At 41.0% G+C, this 17,783-nt stretch overlaps 1 protein-coding gene across 1 annotated transcript in view; it reads right to left on the bottom strand.

Moving 5' to 3' along the window:
* GRIN3B (glutamate ionotropic receptor NMDA type subunit 3B) overlaps positions 1 to 17,074 on the bottom strand; it is a 35,068-nt gene extending 17,994 nt beyond the window's left edge. The window contains exons 1-6 of the mRNA XM_083182251.1: positions 15,160 to 17,074; positions 11,357 to 11,955; positions 8,631 to 9,678; positions 5,205 to 5,350; positions 2,904 to 3,019; positions 2,662 to 2,813 (exon numbers count right to left, since the gene is read on the bottom strand). Coding sequence (XP_083038377.1) covers positions 2,662 to 2,813; positions 2,904 to 3,019; positions 5,205 to 5,350; positions 8,631 to 9,678; positions 11,357 to 11,955; positions 15,160 to 15,585 — 2,487 coding nt within the window. The 5' untranslated portion in view covers positions 15,586 to 17,074. The remainder of the gene's footprint in view (positions 1 to 2,661; positions 2,814 to 2,903; positions 3,020 to 5,204; positions 5,351 to 8,630; positions 9,679 to 11,356; positions 11,956 to 15,159) is intronic.
* Positions 17,075 to 17,783: the final 709 nt, after the last annotated feature.

Below are 17,783 nucleotides of genomic sequence, written 5' to 3'. Positions count from 1 at the left end.
TGTCAGCTCCTAGCAGAAAACTGAAACTTGGCCATTTGTGGACCTTTCAGCAATATAATAACTCTGAATTCAACAACTTCAACAATTAAATAACTGTAGGAGCACGAATCAAAGTTTCATAATGATCCCCTCACTCTTTAGTTTTGAATCCTATTGAAAACATGTGTGTATTTTAGAGGGCATTCCACAAGCGATGAGTCAAGAACATCTAGGAATGAGTTTTCTACATGGAGTAGTGGTTAAAGATAGGAGAGTAGTGTACCCCTAAATTACACATACACGGCAGAGACAGAAAAATGAAAGCGATTATTAATAACCCCTTTCTTTTAAAATATTATGCGGCCTGCACAGGAGTGTAGTGTACCCTTAAGCCTCCCATACATATACAGATCGATTGTCAGATTGGGCTGGTTGGAACAAAATCCTGGTAATGGATGAGAGCAAATGACAGTTGACCATTTCATTTGAAATGCTGGAAAACTGCCAAACTGCCATTCAGATACTACCAGGTTTTTGTTCCAACTAGCCCAATCTGACAATTGATCGGAAGATGTATGGCTAGCTTTACACACACACACACACGGCAGAGACAAAAAAAAAATTCAAAGGATTAATAATAAAATAACCCCGTTATTTGAAAAATATTATGCTGGTGGCACAGGAGTGTAGCGTACAGAACAATGATCAGATCTGAATCAGGCCTAAGATTCTACAAAACAAAAGACAATACAGTGATAACCCCTTTCTTGAGCAAAATGGTTTGCGTTACCATTGCTTAATAAATAGACCCCTTACTGAAGTACCAATATCACTATACAACAGTATATGTAATTGTGGTGCCCCCAAAACCCCTTCAGGGTCTCCAAGGGTTAATAGTAACCCGCACCTCAGCGCAGGACACACAGGGTTAATATTCCCCCGGGACTTTCGCGCCATACCTGAGTGACAGGGGAGAGTGAGTGCCCTGGGATTGGCTGAGGCAGGAGGAGAGGAGGAGAAAAGGAGAGCACGGGGCGGCGAGATTGACCGGAGACGCTGGGAAGTGCGATGTGTTTCCCCCTTCCCCAGCAGCGCGTAGCTCAGAGGAACAGCCACCGGGCTGAAGACTGAGGTGAGCCAGTGAAGCCGGGACGCGGACAGCGGGCGACAGCAGCCGGGTGAGACGTCACAGCCGCGTCGGCAAGTGCGCATGTGAATGGGAGGGGAGTAGGCGCCGAGTGCCTGCCAGCCTGCCGTGTAGCCGAGGACCAGGAGAGCCACTGAGTGCGGCAACGCTGCAGCTGCAGCGCCCACACTAATGAGCTCCCTGGCCAGAAGAAGGTGACTGCAGAGACCCCAGCGACGCGGATGGAGCCCAGGAGTGGGAGCACGTGACGGGCAGGAGCCCGCAGCAGAGAGCAGCCTCAGGTACTGGCTACCAGCCCAGCCTCCCAGATACATTTCCCCTTGGCCGGCCATCCCCACTACCCTCCTATGCACAGACTTTAACCTCATGAGACCTCCGCTCTGGTTACCCGCCTGTGCCCGCCCCAGGGAGCACTCCGCAGATAAACAGCCTACCCATACACAGAGGAGGGAATCCCTAAAGCAGAGCTGCAGGACGTAGCCAGCTCACATTTCCCCACTAGCTATCCCTCTCATTTAGTTAGGAACCACCGCCACCTTGTGGCCTAACTGAAGTACTGTACTGCTGTACATTGATTGCTGGACCTCCAGGTTAGTGGGCCACTTGCTCTACGTGCCACGGCCCAGCAGGAAGGCGCAGGCCTAATACAGTTCACTACTAATACCGGACGGCTCCACTGGACAGATATTTTCCAAACCCCTGTGCACAGGTTGTCCGGGACTAAATTCCTTTAAGGGTGACGTCACCTCAGGTTAATTGCTAGTAGGCTCTACTGGTGCACCAGCTGTTTAGGTATTTGTTTATTGTGTCGATGCTTTACGTGATGCGCTTATGTAAGATTTAAGTCAGGAATGTTTAGGAGTTAAGCTTCAGTATTGGTGGTACCGTGTTCGCCTTGCTGACCCAGTAGTAAGAGAAAAGCAGGGGTGTTTGACCCCGAGCGAGGTACGGTATCTCAGACACTAGAAGCTTCTAGATCTGGGTGAGTTTGGGGGTAACGTGTAAGTTAGGCTGTTCGTGCCACTAGTCAGCTAGACATACAATTACGTGGCATTTATTCAATTATACTTCCTAACGGTCGTGTCTATAGGTACGCTTTACCAGCTTATTTCATTGTTTGGTTATTGTTTCACCAACGTGCCTTAGTATTCGCCAGTACTGTTCAGCCGAGGGGGTCAGTGGTAGGACGCTACACCCGGTTTTGAATAAACTTAAGGCATTCCGCAACTACCGTGTCTCTTTCATTGAAGTGTACATCTCCTACCTGCCGGATAGTCGAAGAACTGACGAACCTGTGTGCGTCCGAAGAAACAAGGTGAGACTGATTCATTTCTTCGTGCACCGGCCACCACATAATTTTATTTCTTAATTACCATTTGTTATTGCTAATAACGTATCTATTAGATCAGCTTTTATTTGAAAATATTTAATAACTAATTACATGGTCCTGATTTAATCAGTGGTATCTTAATTATATGGCTAGTAAGCTGGGTGACCTTAAACACTGACTAGGATAGAATTTGATATATCATTACCTCGGTCACCGCAAACACTCGTTTCCCACAGGGCACCATTTTGTACCACTTGTCATGCAGTGTGTCCATGAACCCAGATGATTTGTAACGGCTGATAAACTCTGATATATTAGAGGTTAGCGCAGAGTTTTGGGGAAGACCAATCCCATAACCTGTGTAGAAATTGAAAGACATGCTTAAAGTCTTCTATGGTGTTAGACATAATTTATATTTTGCCATCCTATACTTCCACCTTGTGTTACCTTCTATGGCAAAGGGTTTTCCCACAGTCAGCAATTTGCAGTCTGAGTCTATGGACACCTCATAATCCAACAAAGCCTTGTCCATGATGAAAGCATTTAGCGTTGGAGGGTCCGTTCTAAAAAATAAAACATATAATTGCATTTTGATTTTATATAGCTATAAAATGAGTCATGAAAGGAATGCAGTAATAATGTGATTTATGTTCTATTAATGCAGTAAAATATATATTACTGTATAATATTAGTATATTTGCTTCACTTCATAATGTTATATGCTGTGATATGATAGATATAGATAGATAGATAGATAGATAGATAGATATAAAAATATGGATTTAGATTGCTGGATACTTGTATTGTGTTGTTAGCCATGCATGTGTGTATGTGTATGTGTATGTATATGTATATATATATAAATATAAATATATATATATATATATATATATATATATATGTACCTACTATTATGCATGCATGCTTTTTCTTGTGTACTGTAATTGCTTTTGGCCATTGCATATATTTATACACATAGCAGGTGTCTGACTGAGTCACATACGGCTTTAGCAGGCATACTGGAGCCACACATAGTGGGAGCCCTAGAATACTAAGGGCAGCTCCTGGTAAGCGAGAATGTGTAACAATTGTAAAGAGATACAGTCACTCTCTAAAGGTATCTGTCTCCTGTACTTTACTGACAGAGTATGGGGCTCTCTCTGGATAGGATGCAGGGTGGAGAAAGTTAGACCAGAAGTAGATTTGGAATCATCCATATCTTTTGCTACTGTATTTACATGCCAAAAGTGGAAAGTATTGGAGCTCAGCCTATACCATGTGGAGAGAGAAATGAAGAGCGTGTATAAGCAAGACAGGATTTGCAGATCAAAGTAACTGATCCAATATTGATGAGGTACTGGAGTCTAATTTGCAATGTGGCGATTAACCTGGTATTATAATTTTTGCTATTATTATGTATTCTTATATAATAATGGGGTGTGAATTTGACCCTGTATTGGTCTACGTCAAAGGATCGCCATTATAGCACAAGTTTTAAAGATATATAAATTAGCCGCATTGTGCCTACTTGAAGCACTTTGCAGCCATCACACTAAACTGAATACCTCATATATATGTAGAATATTTCTATAGGTACAATTATGTACCCCCTCATTGTTGACATGGTGCATCCGTACATGCATCGCGGCAGCAGCTATACATGACTGAGTGAAAAATGTCACCCCTGCCATTGTACTGTACAATGAATTTGCTATGGATCATGGTGTGTGATTATTTGCATGTGCCTATTCACTGGGGCAATATTCACGGCAAGCCATTCATACCCGTGACTGGTTTCAATTTGGCACTACAATGGGTGCGGTATGGTACCGCAACTATGTCCTTGTGGGACTAGATTCTTAAAATCAATGCTAATTGCATCATCCAATCTCTAGTCTGCTCACGCCAGTAGGGAAGCAGTCGCCAGTGGAAGATTGGTCAACACTGTTGAAAGACTGGAGAGTCCCTCTGGATTCTCCCGGCCATTCCGGAAGAGTTGGAAAATATCAATCATCTGCCTAGCGCCTCATTTCTAGTTCTATATGCTGTATGTAATTATGTATGCATGATCATCATCAGGACAGTGCTACTTCTTATGGCATGCATGCTTGCTCATTATGTCTCTAGCAAAAACATATGTCTAACAACCAGACCCTTATAGTAATAAAAAAAGCACAGTACAAATACATTTTTTCTATACGTTGGCTGGCTAGCATTTACTGTTTAATTGTAAGTATGCCCAGTACCACCCCTCTGACAAGCTATGTAATAAAAATATCCGTGATTAGTATGTATGGAAATCTACATAGTACCATTTTACTTGTTTCAGTTGTGTATTTACCATATATATGGTCCTATTGATAATCCCAGTATGAGTGTCACTTCTCTTGTTTAGTGTGCTGAGTACAGTTACAGTGTTTATATTTTGTGAACAATTTCCATTTCTTAATAATGACCAAAAGTACAGTACCACTGCTCTTGTTCTGTAAAGTAAGAGTTTCCATTTTGATTATTCTATAAATAACTAATAGTAAAAAAATCAATAAAAAAAATCCTACATTTTAAAAGGGTCTCGAGAAGTGGTAGTAAAATGTTAACTACAGTATGGCGAGATAATGCTGTAATTATATCACTGATTACAGAGAAAAACCTGCTTTATAATGCTCAGCTTGAAAAACTGGATGCCCCAAACATCATTTTAAATGATCTAACAGTTGTGCCCACCCTGTCACTGAAATGCCTCCTCACTTTAACATGTGGACTCCATCTGATGTGGATGGGACGCTGAACCTTCGCATGTAGTTGTGAATTTCAGGGAAACTTTTTTTAATATATTGTTCTGCACTGCTCTCCCAAACTGTGCCAAAGCGGAAGCCCTGAGAAGGATGATGGAGCTGTAATAACAGAGAAATACTTATTAGACACAGCCTATTAGGAGACTAATAACAGTAGAATAATTCTTACCCATGTTTTCCTACCCATACCGCCAGCATAGGCAAACGCAGGGAGCCAACTGCCTGGACAGCGCCGTGCAGTATAAAGGGCATTATGGAATTGCAATTCATGCCCCGTAGTAGCAGATTTTCCTAATAAGTATGCTGAATGTCTGTGTGTCTGTGGTATTCACTCATCACTCCAGAGAGAGAATCTGGTAGGGATACATGCGATATCCTGGTGGTGAGGATTCTGGCAGTCAAAATACTGACCCACCCCCTTCAAACGACCTAAACCTAATCCCCCCCCCCGCCCCATAACTTAACCCTAACCTAATTTTTCTCCTAGTGCCTAAACCTAACCCTTCAGTTCTCTGGCCTAACCCTATCCTGCCCCAGCGTACTTTGGGTTACCGTCCGACTCGGGATTTTCAACTTCTTTATGCAATGGGATTGCCTTCAGGATCCTCCAAAGCTGCTAAGCTCAATAACAGCTGAATCCCTTGCACCCTGTATAGTTAGAAGTTTTGGCCATGTCTGCCTCCTCTCATCTCTCCATCTGTCTATGTTTTCTCTTATCCGCCCATCTATGCCATCTCTCATCAGTCTATGCCCCCATTTCATTAGTCCGTCTATGGCCTCTCTTGTCTGTCTGCCTGTCCATCTATACCCCCATATGGTACTCTGTCTTCCCGCCCATACCCCCGTCTTTTCTCCCTCCCGTCTGTCCCTCTATAGCCCCATATGTGCTCTATCTGTCCGTTTGTCCATCTATGCCCCCTCCTGTTTGTCCATCTTTACCCCATATGGTGCTGTATCTGTCTGTCCATCTTTGCCTCCTCCTTTCCATCCATCTATCCCCTTATGCCCCCTCCCATCCTTCCACCTCTACCCCCCATATGGTGCCATCTATACTCCCCATATGGTGCTTCATCTGTTCATCTGTCTGTCTATGCCCCTCCCGTTCATCCATCTATGCCCCCATATGGTGCTCTGTCCATCTGCCTGCCTGTCCATGCCCACATCTATCTGTAGGACTCTGTCTATGCCTACGCCCCCTGTCCTGTGCTTTAGTCAAGCCCCTTTCTCTCTAACATTCTTGCTATTCTCTTTCTCTCTCTACCTGACACTATAGGGTAAGTTTATAAAGATGGAAGTTCTATTGAAGATCTCCCATCGCAACCAATCATATCCTACTTCTTATTTATTTAGCACCTTGATTGGGCAACATCCCATCTTTAACAGATCCTCCATCTTAGTAAATTAACCCCATGTCTCTCTCTCTCTCATTCCTTTATTTTCCGTGGAAAAAAAACTTTCTCTTTCTCTCAGCCCCTGACACCCCTTTTTCTCTCTCCCGCCCCTTGGGGGGCGATTATTTCAAGATTTGGGGCCCGCAATGTTGTAGTTACGACACTGTTTCTACTAGAGCGGAGGAAATAATTACAATTTTACATTTAGAAACAGAGCAAAAATAATGGGTCATAGTAAGACGAAGCAATGTATGTTATCTCTATGCATGAACATTTTGGGGTTACTGTCTACTGAGATTAAATATTTCAGTTTAAAAGCTTATTAGCTTTGGTAAAGACTGGATAGTTCTTGAGGAAATTAAATTAGCATCCCAGCTGTCAGGGTGCTAGCAGTCAGAATGGCTATGCTGGAATCCTGACTGAGAATGCCAACCACGGCAAAAAGTATGCGGATGGTTGGCATTAGGCTGGGTGGGTGAGGGTTTAGGCATTAGCAGGGTACTGCAGGGAGGGTTAGGCACTAGCGGGGAGCGTTAGAGTTGGGCTGCAGGGAGGTCAATTAGGGTTAGGCTATGGGGAGGGAGGGATAGGTATGTAGGGGCAGGGGGGGTATAATTACCGAAAAGAACCTAAGAAATCAGAGAGCGCACTGTGTTGAATTTATTCATTTAAAAAAATATATAACCTAATTAAATGACATACACATAAAAATTGTTATAATAAATAAAAAAACACAATTTATAATTCATTCAATAATTCATAATAGCCAACATCCGCCACTTAAATATCCAATTATTTATAGCTGACTTCTGGGTGCCTCAAACCCATTTTTTTACACTTTCAGCGTCCATTGAAATAAATAGAGTTATAGATGACTTTCAAAACGCCAAGAATGTATTGCAATATTGATGTAAAAAAAAAGGGGGGTGTTAAACGGTACTCTTGCATATGTAAGTTTGTAACTTATATCAATGATGAGATAGATGCAGATTGCACTAAGATGGTGAGTATTAAATTACCGGCTGGTGATACAATGGTATAGTCACTGTGTAGGTGTCCGCTTCCTCCGGCGTTGCTCCGAATGAGGGGGAGCCGGTGCCAGGAGAAGACACAGCAGTGGAGCAGCTGAAGGGTAAGAAGGCCATGGATCCGCTGTTGACCAGCGTGGCTCCGGTGGACTGGGAGCCGATGCTAGGAGCCTCCGTAAGGTGTACCTCTCTGCTGTTAAAGAGTTGGATGTCACTCACCAGGTGCCGGTATTAGTGCACTGAGGATTGCCGCAGGTCTCCAAACAAGTGCAGTTGTGCGTGCAGATATTTCCAAGGGAAAAGCAAAAAGGAGAGGCAGTCCCAATGGTGTTTAAAGTTGGTGGAAGGATAATTGGATGTCTCAAGCACAAATTGTAGCTGAGGAAACCATCAATGCTATAAGGATGGAGAAACACGTCAAGGAAGCTACAATTTGTGCCTGAGACATTCAAGAATGTCTCAGAATGTGTGATAAATTGTGTTTTTTATTTATTATACCAATTTTTATGTGTATGTCATTTAATTAGGTTATATACTTTTGTAAGTGAATTAATTCTGTCATTAGATCAACACAGTGCGCTCTCTGAGTTCTTTTTGGTAATTTAGATTCATAGTAATCTTTTTTGGGAGCAGCCTAACAGCTGTGGTCATTATTTAATTATTGTTATTATTAGTATTTAATTGATATTTAAATTTGCGCCTTATTATACTTTTTAAGTATTTATTTTTTGGTTATAATTACCGGACCGATGTCAGGAATCCCTTATCGGAATGCCGGCATTGGCATCCTGGATGCCGGGCACCCGTATGTATTCCTTCTTGAGAATTGTTATAATAAATGAATCAGTTTTGTAGGCCTGTGAACATCCCAATCTATACACTTTTAAAACTGATTTTATTTTGTTATCATTTGTGGAATATAAATAAAATAGCTAAAGGCACTGTAATGAACATACCCACCTTTGGGTCATGGATTCCTGACAAAGCCTCAAAAGTCTTCTCTCCCACCATAACTGCTGCCAGATTTGCAGTGTAGCTGGACAGTACAAGTAGGCAAAAAATAGCCCAGAGGTTCATGAGAACTCTGCCTGTGCAACATTTTGGGGTTTTACTTGATACTGTCCTTCCAAAGAGAATGGCATAGCATAAATTGAGGGCAGAAGAGTATGAAAAAACCTTCACTCTGTTACGTCCATGTGGGGTCATCCCAAAAGGACTCTTCCATTCATAGAATGTAAGAAATAGTGCAGTGATATGCAAGGCCACAAATATCCCCACCCACATAGACCAGTGTAGTGGCCACATAAAGGCCCCAATTGGGGAGGCAGTGTCTCGCATGCGCACCAAGATGCCAAGACTGGTGGAATAGAATGGGCTAGTGAAGTCTACAACCGTGCTTCGTGCTGAATTTATACTAAAGGAGGAAACAGCCATGTGAGCTGCTCCACTCAGGAGGTCTCCAACTAGTCCTGTCCAACGGTCACCTTTCCGTGCACCATATTTGCCATCTCCAACAATATACAGCTCAAATTCAAATCCAAGATCCTCCGACAGCTTTTCTAATAAGTCAATACAGTAGCCATAACAACAAGTTTTGTATTTTAGTGGCACAGATCCGTTTGGTGAATTAAGCTCCTCAAATAAAATATCTAGCAAGGCTGAGTTATTTGTCCGTGGATCCAGACACATTTGACCAGCTGGGCAACTGCCATCAGCATCCACACTTCGAGTGAAAACAAAGGGATGTTCAACAAGAGTTACCACTCTGAGCTTTGTACGTTGCGTCACCACTGATACTTGTTCTCTTTTTTGTATGCGGCTCTGCCACAAACCCTCCTCTATTTCCATTTTTCCTTCATGCCAGCTCCCAACAGTCACCCACGTGGGATCTCCTAGAGAATCACGCACCAGGCTCCATATCTTGTAGTGGTGATCAGTGTGGACCATATTATTTCTTGTTACATACACTTCACCTGTTTGACCAGAGAACGATGTATTGGACAAAAACCTATAGTGAATAGAAAATATGTTAATTAATGCTTAACATTTCTTTAGAAGTCACTGTAGAATATTGGTTCTCAAACTCTTAAGTGGGACTCACTGGTGAGGCTTTTCTTTTTTTTTTTTTTTTATTCATTTTTATTTGGTAATTTTTAAAAACAAGAATAGACAAGACATATACATTTAACATCACATAATATATAGACAATACCGTACACAAACACTTACACTACTTGCAACCAATACAATATATCATAATAACGCATTTACCTAACCACATGGTCTCACCTACATTAGAATGCTCTTTTTTTATTTTGTTACCTTTCTGTGCTTTGACCATCTACTTTACCAACTTCCCCTCTAATTATCCACTTGATCCTGGTTTAACTATTCCAAATACCTTTTCGGCCTATTTTCCCAAAATATATCCAACTTTACTTTATAGTGATTTTTAACAGGTGTTTGATATACATATTTTCTTTATCTTACTATTATATATTAACGTGGAACCAATTACTTTAACTCTCTATAGTGTTCTTCAGTGCTCTCCTCTTTTCCCTTCCCTTTCTTTCCCTTTTTTTTTTTCCCCCCTCTCAATTATGTTTGTTAGTGCTATTTCTATCAATGTGACCTTGCTGAGCGCAATTAAAGGGAAACACGTCTAAAAAAAATTAGATACAAAATTAAAAAAGTTATACCTAAGTAAATAAATAAGGACCAAAACACATAAAATACAAAAATCAAGGAAAACGCTATTTTCAATTTTCTGTGCCCCAATATACATTTTTCCCCCACTGGTGAGGCTTTTCTTTGTGCTATATAAGGCACACATAATTAGGAAAGATACAGGGGGGTATTCAATCCCTGCCGCTATTTCCAATGGGGGAAATAAAGGTGGGCACCTTTTCAATGCTTTCTTGCCCGACAGCATTGAAGAGGCAGCTCGACAGAACGGGCCCGACTTTAAAAGCTGTCATGCCCGTTTTGTCAATAACAACCGTGAATTGTCACGATCACGGACGAATCTCAACAATCTACATTTGTTTACGCGGACAGGCCCCCCTTTCACTGATCGTCAGGCAGGACATTGAATCCCTCCTGGCAATATGCGGTCAAGCAAAACGAAAACCAGCCAGGGTCGTGGCTGTCGGGACGGATCGACAGTCATGACCTGGGATTGAATACCCCCCCACAGTATGAAGGGCACATGAATAAAAAAAAAGATAAAAGTATCAAAAATATATATTCTTATGACTTTTATGTAGTAAGTGCCCTTTTTGTGTTTTAAATATGTTTATGGGTCTGATGCATTATATTGGGTATGCAAAGGAAAAACCTTTAGAGTTGTAGACGTGCCTTTATGAATATTTGACTTCTATAGGTAAAGGTGAATCTACTGTATGTTCTGTATCTTAATGAATAATGGGGCAGATGTATAAAGCCTTAAAAAGAGATAAATGCGAAAGTGATAAAGAGTGATAAATGTCCAGCCAATCAGCTCCTAACTGACATGTTATAGGCTGTGTTTGAAAATTGCATCTAGGAGCTGATTGGCTGGACATGTATCACTCTTTATTACCCTTGTGTTTATCTCTTTTTTTAAGATTTAATAAATCTGCCCAAATATCTGTAGTGCCCCTGAGAGCACAGTGCTTTCCCATCATCCAGTAGAGATAACATCTTACCTGAAGAGGTACGTGCCGGAAGATTCACTTTGTAATGTCTGTTTGTCATTGCAATTCACCATGGTCTGAATAAGTGCAAGGTCTGGTCTTATCTGCACTGCTCTTGTTATTGCCCTGGTTACTAGTCCAACTGCATCTCTTATAAACTTTTCCAAACTTGGCCGGCTGACTTCTCCATAAGCCAGCAGCCCAGGGGGCATACCATCTGTCTGCATCTCTTTCACGTTGAGAGGTTGTCCGACCATCCAGTGAAACTCATTTGGTTCCAACCCACAGTCCCTAGATGCTTGGAACACTAAGGAGGATCGTTGGGCATCACATCCATAAAGAAGCATTGGAATCTGAGAGTCCCTTATAGCTTTAAAATGATGACGCAAGTAGGTTCCTATGGCAGAATCACTCAACGAGTGAAGGCTGATGATGTCTCGTGTCACTATGCTAGTGTTTGTAGTCAAAAAGTCAAGTATGCTTGTACTTTCCCTTGGATGGCAGGTGATTACCTTCAGTTCCTCCCAGCTACTATTTTGTAAGACACTGCTCAAAATTTCCATGAGGGAATCCACAGAACTTTGAGTATCCATTTGCAGATGAAAAGAATTCTAAAAAGTACAAGATGCTTGTTAGTTACCAAACATATCAAAAAATGTCTAGAAAGTTAATTACAAAACTTCTAAAGCATAGATATACCAGCTGCCATAAATGGTGATCAAAACTACTCATGTGCGCACGAGGTAATGTTCTGATGTCCAAGAGACCATTTATATTTATTTAACAATGCAAGTTTTCACCTGTTCTTCAGCTGCACAGTAAATATCTCTCAAAGTACATAAAGCGTTTTACTCAAATGTACTTGTTACTTACAACTTTGCAGTTGGAGCCTCTGTTTAGCTGATTGAACCATTAGAAATGTACATATTTCACATATTGCATTCAAATGATGATGTTTAACCCAAGTTACTGGTATACAATAACTCTAATGGTGTGTACACACGTTAGATGTGCCTTAAGATCCTATCCACGATCTGATCAGATAGGATCGTGGATAGGATCTTAAGGCACATCCGATTTGCATCCTATCTTGACTATATAGTGCAGATCTGCACTATATAGACAAGGCAGCCAAGACTTTCTGGCTTCCGATACATGAACGCGCATCGGGATCGCAAGGGTTAAAACCCTTGCAATCTGCATCCGATGTTGATCCGATGCTGATCCGATGTAGACTATATCGTCAACATCGGAAAGGAAATCGGACCGTGTGTACACAGCATTAGGGGTATATTTACTAATATTTACAAAAGCTTCTAAAAATGAAAAGTAGTGATGTTGACCATAGCAACCAATCATTCTATCAATTTCTAGGATGCAATAGAGACATTATAGAATACATGTTTTTTTTTTATAGAAACCTTTAAAATATGGCTTGTATCAGAAAACATAAAGGATAGAATAAATAGTTTCTGACAGAAACCTTATTTTTTCTATCAGAAATTGACTGAACACTGGGTCTTTTCTCCAAAACAACTGAGGTGCAGTGCAAACTCCTTTTTGGTAGTGTCACCTGTAGATGTATGCTGTATGTGGTTTGCAGCACAGGAAGAGTTTTATCATACAGGAAGTGCTGCTCTTGAGTCCTGTGGTGATTTGCAGATAGACCAATTTACATCATCCACCTCAATTGGCCAATGGAGTTTTATGGAGTGAGGGCTTTCCTTGCGAAGTGTAGACACCACAACAATGCTGACACTATTTAATTTAGCACTAGATATTTGCATACTATTTCAGTCGTTATTACTCATCATTTGTTTATTTGCAGACAACATAAAATAACAAGGTATTGCCATTTTGGAGTGCAATCTTTTCTACACCTCATCTAATATTGCCTTGCTGTCAGTGGCTTTGGAAGCAGATCATCAGCTGCTCATACTGCTTGCCCCTTGGCAATAATTCTGGGTATTGAATCGATGATGATATAATTCTCAGGAGATTGAAAAATACCGATTAAAATTCTTGTTATAAGTGCAAAAACTTAATCAAGCTGTTATGGAATAAACCAAACCTTCCATTGCTGAAGAAATAACTCTGGATACATCACAGTTTTGCTTTTCTTTGTGCTTTAGTTAAAAAGGCATGTAGCAAAACTTTCAGGAAGACATGCACAAACCAATACATTAAGCAGTTTGTCTTATTAAAAGGCTATGGCTTATCAACACAATTTGTCAAAAAAACATCTCTAGGCCAGCTGAGTACTAAGGTGAGGTGCTGAAAGTGGCCCTGAAAGGTTCATTTACCATTTCGCTGGGACTGTCTGCACTGAAAGAGTAGGATTGACAAAGGGTTCCCTCTCTTTCTACATGGGGAAGCCTGTTTAGCGAGCATTGCCGATGTAAAGGTGCTGCCATAACACTTGTTCTGTTAGTGCTATTTTCAGTTGGCTATAACAGAGGGAAAATAATGCTTAATTATTTAAGATTTTGTTCCCAATGGTTAATAATACTACTATTTCATGTTTTTATATTTTGAACATGTGTTGTTTTTATCATAGCAGTGGTACTGTAATTTCAAACCTGGGCTTTGAGCTCTGCTGCATATTTGTGAGCTGTCTACCTGGCACACACATGTGCAATTCTGAAAAGACTGAGCTGGCAAGTTACCCATGTCAGTGTCAACAGTGAAGATTTCTACTGAGATGGCAGATAACAGAGGAAGAACTATAGAGTTATAGGTATCGCCGCAACACTGGTTGAATAAAATTGGGAACGCTTTCCTAGTGAAAGCCATGGTAACCAACCCTTTCATGTATTGAGCATAGCAAAAATAAAGACCACTGGTGAAAAAACACACTCTCCCCCCCCCCAGCAATAAAGTTTTTTTTCCTTGATAAATATGCCCAACTGCCAATTTAGCATATTTCTGCCCACTTTGGCTGTTGCATTGTATTTCATTACAGCACAAACCCAATAAACTCTAATTTTATTTCTCAACCATTCACTCGTATTTCCACTAATCATTCAATAAATATATAGAATTACTAATGGAAACATGTTCATTCTGCACATGCTTAGAATAAAGCTGTAACTTACAATGAAAACAGGACACAGAACACATGAAATGTAATGTTGTATGTATATTATTGGCCAATGCTATGCTATGAGAGCAAACAGACTACAAAAATGGATTACTATAATGTTTAGCTAAAAATGTTTGTTTTTACTACCTGGGATAATGACAATTATGTACATTGACATCTGTGCACTGACTACTAGACAGACCATCATCAGGCTTATATTATTGGCCAATACTATGCTAAAAACCTTATATATTATATATAATACATTTAAATATGAATGGTTGTATGGTGCACCTGCTATCCTGTTTATGCTGTAGACCTTCACCTGTGGTTGGCTGTTTACTGCAAGGAAGCCATAAAGGTTTTTACTGTTGTGCGCTATGATTGGCTAGAGGATGGTACAATGACTATCCAATAAACATGAGAGCAAACAGACTGGAAACTATATATACATAATACTAAAGAAGGGATTTGAGAATTGAACAGGTGAGTTGAGCAATGTTTGTGGGGTTCGCTAGGATATGCCAACAATCCTTAGATGATGGAGAGCACTAGATTTTATGTATGTAGTATGGTAGTATGAATGAGTGTAAATGATTACATTCAAATTATTAGTTGACATTTTTTCATGATATATTACATGTACATTAAGCATTAATTTTCGATACAGGGGTCAGTCAATTTATGTAACGCATGTGATAGCACTTTAGACCAACGGGTTTTAATAAGTTACCTTAGTGTTCAGTGGTATGATCTGATCTTGATCCAGAATACTGAGGAATGGGATCTCCAAGAAACTTGACAAGAATTCCAATTGTAGTAGCTCCTCCTGTGATTGAGGGAATGCCAACACTGCAGCTACCCCCTGGGCTACTATCACCTGGCACAACCATCGTGCCAGTGAGGCAGGGTCCCTGTCCCTTGGGGCTCCAGAAACCACCTCCAAACTCAGGTTGTATGGAAGAAAACTGCTGCGACTGATGCGTGACAGAACATTCTGGATTCTTGTCTGTGATTGTCCAGCCAAGGGTAAGAGGGCACCAAGACGAACTGTGTGCCCAATTCGAGCAAGAATACGACATGGCTGTGGGTGTCCACAACAAGGCACCCAGCTGCAGAATACACCAAGGTATAAAAATAACCATTGCAGAATATCCATGAGGTGAAGCCAAATGAGGAGGGGGTAAGGAAAGGTAGTACAGGCAGTGTCAGAGGAGAAAGATTTACAAGGTGAGTAGTATAAGGCAGTGAGAGAAGGGCAGATGACCAAACAGGCAAATGGTGTACAGAGGCAGAGGAAAGTGACGATGGAGGGTAAAGTGCATGGGGGAGAGAGAGGTTAATGCTAATGAGTAAGTATAGTTTTGATAATTATTTAAACAAGAAATATGAGAGAGGTAAGAAGAAAGAGGTGGGCAGGGGATCGACATATGAAATAGGAAGCGTATGATGGGAATGTAAGAAAGCAATGTGTCCAGGATGAAGCAGGCTGGATGCTGAGTTGAGATCAGCTCTGCCACTGTTTGCTGGAGTCTGGTGATACTGACAGAACAGAGCGAGAGAGGGGAGGGAGAGAGACCAGGAGGGAGAAAGGAACCAGAGGAAAGGAGGTCAAAAATATTGATGAACAGGAGAATGAAAGCAAATAGGAGTGCATACGATAAGAAATGCTGGCAGGTGATTCTGCTGAGGAAAAAACAGTTAGGAAATAAAAATAAATTAAACTGCCAGTCAAAGACAGCCAGTCACAGGCAAGTGATAAACAGAGGGAAAAAAAACAACAAGTTTAACTTTAAGGAATATAAAAGTGAGAGACGTATGTTTGTGGGTGCTGCAGATAAAGTTTTAAATTAGCGTTGTCGCTATCTGATCATAGAGTCTGGATCAATCGACAGAGAAATGGCTCCCCTGACAGTTCCAGGTCTCTGAGACTGTCTGGAGCAGTGACAAGGGTGGGTGGAGATACAGGAATAATAAAAGTGATTAAAATGACCATGAAGCGCAGACTTAGATGATTTCTCGCAGGGAGAATACAGCTTTATAATACCATACAGCTTGTATATTACTAGAAATATAGGATTCCCGTTATACTATGTAATAAGCAAAATTAGAAATAGCAAAAATAAATTAATTGCAAATAAAGACCTAACTAACATATCATGTAAATATAGAGGACAATGAAACCAGGGTAAGATTCATGCAGGATAAATACTGCAGTAATAATGTACTGGTTGCTCAGGTGCCAAAATCCGTCATTCATATGAATGACAATTCTTTGACGCTGCACAGATCTATTGCAGTTCAGAGAGTTGCAGGACATCCTGGTCAAAACAAAGGGGCTATTTGGGGTCATTAAATATTTGTCTGTCGCTCTGTAATGGGCTGAGCCTGGATGTGTCCATGGGAAGGCACTTCTTTGGAGGAAAGCTGCCAGTATGAGATGAGGCAGCTGAGACAGTGCCAGAACAGGGGGAGAGGGAGAGATTGAGAATGAAAAGATAAAGTCCCAGGCTACAGAAAGCTGTAAAGGTATGGTGCTGGAGGGCAAATGAGATATAACAAAGAACAAATGAGTTAAATCCAATAAGCGCAGAAGGTAATGGAAAAGAAGGAGAAAATCACAGCCTGCATACATGAGTATGTGCAACAGGAGGATACACTTAAGGTGGAGACCACAGATTGGTGCAGTTGTGTCACCATGCTCGCTGAGGCATGATTTTTGGTTAGTTCATGAAGAATATAAGGAATGTATACAAGGAAGTTATGAGTCAAAGAAGCTTGTGTGAGATGGAATGGTGCAAGGAAGGGTAGGATGCACTGACGGCAGGGAAAATGATTTTATAAAGGATATCCAAGGGGATTCCTCATTCATACAGTACACAGCAATGTCTGATCTACTGTAGAAGGGAGATGCTGATACTTACACACCACTCAATTACTGTGATGAGCTAACTAGAAACAGATGGTTAATGGGGAGGAGAGCATCTGGAAGGGGAGACAATGAGGGAGACCTGCTTGTACGTAGTGACACAAGTGTATGTGTCTCCATCTAACGGAAGGTGTGCGGACTGAATAATAAGTGCTTCTGTTATGTACGTGAGGCTGTATATCAGTGCTCCCGCTTGTGTGACTGTCACAGAGTGAGGAAGTCCCTTTGCTGCATATGTGACCAACACCCTAATGAAACATCTAGTCATTTCTGTCACAGCACGTGATGTATTCCAGAACTATACATCAAGCTGACATTTGTTGTAGAAATCATAGAATTCTAGATGATTAAAATATATTTTAATATAAATATTGTTTCATCTGCAAAAATATATCTCGACAAACATAAATTGCTTTCCCTGCAAAAAT

The sequence above is a fragment of the Crinia signifera genome, chromosome 1 (genome assembly GCF_055691185.1).
Source record: "Crinia signifera chromosome 1, ASM5569118v1, whole genome shotgun sequence".
Lineage (NCBI taxonomy): Eukaryota > Metazoa > Chordata > Amphibia > Anura > Myobatrachidae > Crinia > Crinia signifera.
This window is presented reverse-complemented; position numbering and strand designations above follow the sequence as displayed.